The following is a 7,835-nucleotide window of genomic DNA, read 5'->3' as shown; positions in this document are numbered from 1 at the left end:
CAAGTAGGGGAAGTTTTCTGTCATTATTTCTTCAAATAGGTTTTCAATATCTTTCTCTCTCTCTTCTTCTGGCACCCCTATAATTCGGATGTTGGTACGCTTGAAGTTGTCCCAGAGGCTCCTTACACTATCTTCATATTTTTGGATTCTTTTCTCTTTTTGCTTTTCTGGTTGGGTATTTTTTGCTTCTTTATATTTCAAATCTTTGACTTGATTCTTGGGATCCTCTTGTCTGCTGTTGGATCTCTGTATATTATTCTTTATTACAGTCAGTGTATGCTTAATTTCTAGTTGGTCTTTTTTCATATCCTCCAGGGTCTCACTAAATTTATCGGTGGTTTCTAGAAAATTCTTGAAAAACCTTATAACCGTGGTTTTGAACTCTATATCCAGTAGTTTGCTTTCCTCCATTTCTGTCATTTGTGACCTGTTTCTTTGTCTCCACATTTTTTATGCTTCCTTGTGTTGGTAGAGTGGCTTTGTGTGCTAGGTGTCCTATAGGGCCCAGTGGCTCAGCCTCCCCAATGACCTGAGGTGGACACTCTTGGTGCACCCCTTTGTGGGCTTTGTGCACAGTCTTGTTGTAGTTAAGCCTTGATTGTTGTAGGTATCACTGGGAGGAATTGACCTCCAGGCCAATTGGCTGTGAGAATCAGCTGTGTCTACAGTGGGAGAACTTCTGTGCTGAAGACACTCTTATGGGGCAAGACTTGCTTCAGTGGGGCTTTGGTGCTCACTGAGTCTTCCCCCTGAGTGTGTCCCGTATGGATCTGAGGAGTTGTAATCTGGATGGTCCCACTCTGACCACTGGGTACACTGGCTCATGGATCTAAGGAGGTGCTAATTTAGCCTCTGCCTGAGGCTACCCAGCAGGAGCTACGAAGAGATCTGCATATTCCCCTTCCTTGTTTGGGGTTTGGAGGTGCCCAGATGAGGCCCAGCTGTGAAGCAATGCAAGCTGCTGTGGGGCCTTGGGCCTTCTCTTGGAAGTTCTGGGTCTGTCTGGCTCAGCTGCAGTTTGTTAGGTAATTTTCAGATTGCAAAGGGCCAGGGCATTCATATGCAAAAGCCTCTGCCCAGGCCTGGGTGGGGCAGGGTCTCAGGGAATCAACAGGGGGAGCAAGCAGCTATGGCTGATCCTCAGCCCTGCCCTAAGAGGCCCCGCTTCTCAGTGTCCAGGTAATCGCTGCAAGCACCTCTGAGAGAAAGCCGCCCTCGAGTTCCGAGTTCTGCCCTCTGCCAGACAGTCTAGTTTCTCCCCGTATGAGTCTGGGTCCCCAGAGACTTCCCGGAACTGGAGTTCAGAGCAGTCGGGGGCTTGTGACTCCCTCCCGATTCAAAAAGACAGCTGCGTCCTCAGTTGCCAGCCCTTGCTGCGTGTGCTTCCGTACCTCTGCTCTTGACTTCCACACCTCCTCTGAGTCTCATTGTGCTTTTCTCTTTCCTTCTAGTTGTAGAATTTCCATTCGGCCAGCCTTCCTGTAGTTCTGGATGATGTCCGTTTTGTCTTTTAGTTGTATTTTTGAAGTTATTGTGGGAGGCAGCAATTTCCGGTGTTTACCTATGCCGCCATCTTGGTTTCTCTGATTCTTTCTAATTTCACCAAATTGTCCATGCATGTAGTCCACCTTTTCTACAAGAGCCTTTATTTTTTTAAATATATTTCTTTATTGATTTCAGAGAGAAAGGGAGAAGGAGAGACAGAAACATCAATGATGAGAGAGAATCATTGATCGGCTGCCTCCTGCACAACCCCTACTGGGGATCGAGCCCACAACCCAGGCATGTGCCCTTGGCCAGAATCGAACCCGGGACCCTTCAGTCCACAGGCCGACGCCGACGCTCTATCCACTGAGCCAAGCCGGCCAGGGCTTCTACAAGAGCCTTTAACATATTAATTATATTTATTTTAAAATCCCTGATATTTACAGCATTTGGGAAATGTGATCTCTTGAATCTGGTTCTGTTAATTTCTATATCTCTTCGCAGTTGATTGGTTGTTGTTTGGTTTCTTTGTTTTAGCTTTTTTATGTGTCTTGTGGTTTTGTTTTGTTTTAATCCTCACCTTAGGACATGCATTTCATTGATTTTAGAGAGAGAGGAAGGGAGAAGGAGAGAGGGCAGAAAGAAACATTAATCGGTTCCCTCCCACATGCACCCCCAAAAGGGATTGAACCCAAAACCTGGGCATGTCCCTGACTGGGAATCTGACCTGTGACCCTTGGGTGCACAGGACGACACTCTGACCAACTAAGTCACACCACAGGGCTAATTTTTATTTATTGATTGATTGGGGTGGGGGAGAGAAACATCAATTTGTTTTCTACTTACTTATGCCTTCATTGGTTGATGAAGGGATCAAACCGACAACCTTGGTGTATCACAGCGATGCTCCAACCAACTGAGTACCTGGCCAGGATTGTGTCTTGTTAATTTTTGATTGATTGCCATAGTATGTAACATAGAAACTGAGATAAATAATATTTATGCCTGGAAATGGATACACTTACCCTTCTATTAGGCCATTACCATGTGAGATTGAGGGGATCTTGTCAGCTGAACTGGGTTTGAATTTTGTTGTTATGATTACCTTTCTTCACCGCTGGTTTTAAATTTCTTTGGTGTCACCTTGTGTTTAGAGTAAGAGTTGATTTTCCAGAGGATTTTTCTCAGTAGCTCTGCTCCCTTCAGCTGTAATATTTCCCTTTGAGCCTGTGCCTAGAGAGGATCTCCCCATGCTCTTGTGCCTTATCCAGAATTAGACTGCTGTTGCTTGTCACTTGGTGCTACTACTCTGAAGGGGAGGTGGAGTATTCTCTGTTGTCTTCATTCAGTCTCACTCTTAGGCAGAATGTACCACTAGCTCTCAGGCTCAGCCTTTCTCAGTGATCATGTTCCTTCCCCAGGGGAGTAGAGGGTTTTGGGTTTTTTGTTTTGTGTTTTTTTTCTTTTACCCTTCTCCAGACCCCATGAGTCTTTACCTGTCTGTATCTTAAGAGTGACCGGGTTTATTACCCTTCCCCCTGACCCCTTAAGGGTTTTATTCCTTAGAGCAGTGGTTTTCAACCTTCCTAATGCCGCGACCCTTTAATACAATTCCTCATGTTGTGGTGACCCCCAATTTCATTGTTACAAATTGAACATAATTAAAGCATAGTGATTAATCACAAAAACAATATGTAATAATATATATGTTTCCCGATGGTCTTAGGCGACCCCCAAAGGGGTCGCGACCCACAGGTTGAGAACCGCTGCCTTAGAGGAAAAGTGATCAGGTGAAGCTTTATGCCTTTCCTGAAGCAGGAGAGCTCCCCTCCTGCAGGCATGCACCAGCAGGAAAGGCTTTCTCCAGTCTCCTTCCCTGTTCCCCGTCTTTCCTGTGAGCACCCAGGGAGGTCTGTGGAAACTTCCTGATGTCTGTAGCTCTCAGGGATCCTGTACTCTCAGGCTAGCCCACACTCTGCTTATAGCAATTTGATAATAATTTTATCTCAATTCATATCTGCTGTATGAAGGACTTGCCTTCCTCCTGTTGCCACTGTTAAGCCAGTGCTTATGTCTCATCTCCCCACAGAGATTCCTGTCTTTCTATGAAGTTTAGGCTAATTGGTTGCCCTGTGACCTCAGTTTTCTAATGAATTGAAGTTATGATTTGGTCTATTATCTAGCCTTTTTTCTTATTATTTAAGGTGAAGGTGACACTCTTTCTAGTTTTCTGTATTTTAGGCCTTGACCTGAATCTTAAATGGCAAGTAGGTGTTGGCATGATAAGAAAGGGTGGGAGGGACATTTTGGGGAGGGGAAGGTTGTTTCAGCAAGATAGTGGGAACAAAATTATATGATAGCTTCATTTACAAACAGCTTGGTTTGGTTCAGATTAACATTGTAAGTGAAAGCTACAATGATGGACTAGAAGGCCTGGATGCCTAATGAAGGTATTAAATTGTATTATGAAAGCACTGAAATAACCATAAATTTATAGCTTTGGTGAGTATTTGCCACCAATCCTCTTTCCTTTAAGTTAATAAGGTATGTGCTAAATGACTTCCAAAATGATTGTGATGCTCTTAAATCTGTAGTAGTACCCAACTTGCATGTGGAAGAAGGCTGATGAGTATCTGATCTGCCCATGTATTTTGTTTCCAGTCAAGCAGCATTGGTGCTGCAAGTAGTCCTGAGGACTGGGAGAAAGTTTGGGACAACTGGAGGCTACTAACAATGGCCGGGATCTTTGACTGCTGGGAGCCACCACAGGGAGGAGACTGCCTGTATTCCTACACCATCATCACAGTGGATTCCTGCAAAGGCTTGAATGACATCCACCATAGGCAAGTCATACTTCTTATCCCTGGGTCCAAAAGGATACCGGGGAGGGTGTGTTCTCTTTGTTTTTAGGTAGGTAGCTTTTCAAATTTAAAGTTTCTGTATGCACACATTTATTTATTTACTTAATTACTTTTTAAATGCTGTGGTCCCCCAGGTCCTTATTCTTTTTTTCTTTTTTTAATATATTTTTATTGATTTCAGAGAGGAAGGGAGAGAGAAATAGAAATATCAATGATGAGAGAATCATTGATCAGCTGCTTTCTGCACACCCTACACTGGGGATCAAGCCCACAACCAGGGTGTGTGCCCTGACTAGGAATCGAACTGTGATTGCCTGGCCGATGCTCGACCACTGAGCTATGCCGGCCTGGCTGTATGCACAAATTTAGACAGTAGGAAACTAGGACAGTTGCTTACAAAATACAGTTACAGTCAGTTTGGCAATAACATGACATGCATTCCTAAAAATCGCCATAGTATGCAAAATTGTATAATGAAAATGACACTTTATGGGAAAGGGGTTAAGAGGACTACACTTAAAAACTTTGTCACTGACACATTAAAAAAATAGAAATCTATTAAAAATTACCACAGTTTTATGTATTAGGTGATTACAAAATACAAGATACTACAATAAATATAGTACTTTACCTTAAAAAGACCCATAGTTTGCTTGTGGGAGTGTGTGTTGGAAGAGTTGCAACTTATGAGATATTGTGAAGTGGATATTTATGCATTTATCTCCTAAAATCAACTATACCACCCACCAATGAAGTGTGTGCCATGCTTTGCGTTGGCCTAGGACAGTGGTCGGCAAACTCATTAGTCAGCAGAGCCAAATATCAACAGTACAACAATTGAAATTTCTTTTGAGAGCCAAATTTTTTAAACTTAAACTATATAGGTAGGTACATTGTTATTAACATAATTAGGGTACTCCTAAGCTGGCCTTTGCTAAAAACATCCTCAATCTGATTGAGGTACGTTTGCTGAGGTCGACCCCTTCCAACTCTCCCATCCACACTCGTCTTGTATACTTGTTTCAGACAGACGAGTGTGGATGGGAGAGTTGGAAGGGGTTGACCTCAGCGAACGTACCTCAAAACAATGTACCTCCCACGAGTTGCGTATCCCTCGGCAGGTGCGCCGCCCGACCGACACCCCCCACTTCTTCTAACGCCACTTCTTCAAAATAGACTCGCCAGGCCGAAAACCAACTTCTGCACATGGGCCATGAAATTTCAGTCGCACTGTACATGATATAAACAACAGTTAGCTTTTACAGCAGTGCTCGGCAAACTGCGGCTCTTTGGCCCCTTGAGTGTGACTCTTCCACAAAATACCACGTGCGGATGAGCAGGTACAGTGCGATTGAAACTTCGTGGCCCATTCACAGAAGTCGGTATTTTGTGTTAGAGCCACACTCAAGGGGCCAAAGAGCTGCATGTGGCTCGCGAGCCGCAGTTTGCCGACCACTGGATAGGTCTTTCTTACTGTAAATCTGTCATAGGTTGTAAAACTGGCGATTATTGTTGATAGACAAGTTTTTCAGGATCTGTTTCTCCTTTAATTGTAGGCTGGGGCATCATAGAAAAGTCACCAATTTGCTAATGTGTACACTGCAGTGCACTGGGTCCAGTCATAATTACTGTTCCCTGTCATTGCCATAAAACTTTATAAGCTGGCTCTCCTAGTGTTGAATTTCATGCCCCGTCAAGTTGTGGTCAAGGAGCACGTGGCAACAATCAGCATGTAAGGCACAGAGGGAGGGCGAGCTTCTCCTTGGGATGATTTGTGCTCTCAACTAACTCAAGTCTCACTCCCTACCTTCACTTTGTCTCTTCTAACCAATGTTTTGACCTCACTGGCTAGGATGCCTGCCATATTAGATGGAGAGGAGGCAGTCTCTAAATGGCTTGATTTTGGTGAGGTCTCAACTCAGGAAGCTCTGAAGTTAATCCAGACCTCAGAAAACATCACCTTCCATCCAGTCTCTACCGTGGTGAACAACTCCCGAAACAACACTCCTGAGTGTCTGGCTCCTGTTGGCTTAGAGGTCAAAAAGGTAGGGGTCTGTGACTCTGACAGTCTTTTTTGAGCTTTCTGTCTTCTGTCAGTTTAGCATTTTCTTTTAGGATATGGCCTTTTACAATCAGGGCCACCACCCAAAACTCACATTCCTTATCCATGGCCAGGGTGAGCAGAGCAGTGATTCAAAGCTGGCTGTAATTCAGAGTCCTCAGGAGAGCTCTTTCAAACGTAAATGCTAGACCCTATGTAGACCTACTGACTCAGTCACTATTCAGGACTGAGCTTGGATTTCTCTATCATTAAGAAGCTCTTTGGGCCGAAACTGGTTTGGCTCAGTGGATAGAGCGTCGGCCTACGGACTGAAGGGTCCTGGGTTCGATTCCGGTCAAGGGCATGTACCTGGGTTGCGGCCACATCCCCATTGGGAGATGTGCAGGAGGCAGCTGCTTTCCCAACCACAAGTTGGAGGAGTTCCAATCTTTGTTCCCCTTCTGGACTATTTGAGAACACTCCTGCTATAAACATTAACTTCAAAGAAGCTCTTTGGTAATAAGTTTGAGGGCTTCTACTCTAGAGGGTGATTGTGAGAAAGAAAAAAGAGCCCTTGACCATAATTGTATCTCTGTCCATAATTAACTGTGATTTTTTTTTGCATCTTTTCACTTTGTCTCTGCTTTCCCAACCACAAGTTGGAGGAGTTCCAATCTTTGTTCCCCTTCTGGACTATTTGAGAACACTCCTGCTATAAACATTAACTTCTTAGAGTTGGTAATGATCCTGTAGATGTATTTTGAAGGGAAATTGAACAAACAAATGGCCTGCAGTGGGAAAAGGAGCTCAGAGCAAAAAGCTGGCCCTACTGTTTTTAGGTGCATAGAGGGATCTGAAGCAGGAATGGCTCTGAATCTTCCAAGAATAGGCATCTTAGAATGCCGAGAGGTCTTAAGGACGACAATTCCAAGAGCACCCCCCATTTTTCCTTTTTTTTAAAGTTTTCCATATCCATAGTCAGTGTCATCTTTTTTTCTTTTGTCTCGTTTATCTGCAAACTCATGCAACCCCAATTAGATGTCTCTAAAAACGATTCATTTTGCACTAGACACTGCCCCATTTCTGCCGTGGTCTTTACACCAAAAGAATTCACATTTTGGTGAGAGCATTGTTGAATTCAGAACCTTCAGTGTGGGTTGGGGTGCAGTTAAGGGAAGCAGAAGAGCAGTGCTGGGCAAGCAGAGGCTGTGCAGAGAAGGTACATGGAGGGAAACAGCCTGTTCAGGCTTAGGCTGAATCCCTAATCTTAGAGGCTGTTTAAGCCCTGTCTCCCCAACTTCATCTCCCAACTCTGCCAGGTCCCAGTAAATTACATTGTTTTCCCTGAGAATGCTTCATTCTCTGCATGTTTGAATGCCTGTCAGTGCTCTGTGAATGGCCCACATACCTCCATCAAGCCTTCTCTAAGAGTTACTCCCTACCCCCTA

At 44.2% G+C, this 7,835-nt stretch overlaps 1 protein-coding gene across 5 annotated transcripts in view; it reads left to right on the top strand.

Annotated features, from left to right (window-relative positions):
• Positions 1 to 7,835, top strand: part of HMCES (5-hydroxymethylcytosine (hmC) binding, ES cell-specific) — a 23,237-nt gene that overhangs the window by 14,351 nt on the left and 1,051 nt on the right. For 4 of the 5 annotated variants that reach the window (XM_023756151.1, XM_023756152.1, XM_023756150.1 and 1 more), the window contains 2 exons: positions 4,147 to 4,328; positions 6,199 to 6,391. In XM_023756151.1, the coding sequence (XP_023611919.1) occupies positions 4,147 to 4,328; positions 6,199 to 6,391 (375 nt within the window). The remainder of the gene's footprint in view (positions 1 to 4,146; positions 4,329 to 6,198; positions 6,392 to 7,835) is intronic. The other variant, XM_023756153.1, reaches the window with a different exon arrangement.

The sequence above is a fragment of the Myotis lucifugus genome, unplaced genomic scaffold (genome assembly GCF_000147115.1).
Source record: "Myotis lucifugus unplaced genomic scaffold, Myoluc2.0 scaffold_90, whole genome shotgun sequence".
Taxonomy (NCBI): Eukaryota; Metazoa; Chordata; class Mammalia; order Chiroptera; family Vespertilionidae; genus Myotis; species Myotis lucifugus.
Note: the sequence above shows the minus strand (reverse complement) of the source record. Positions and strands in the feature narration are given on the sequence as shown.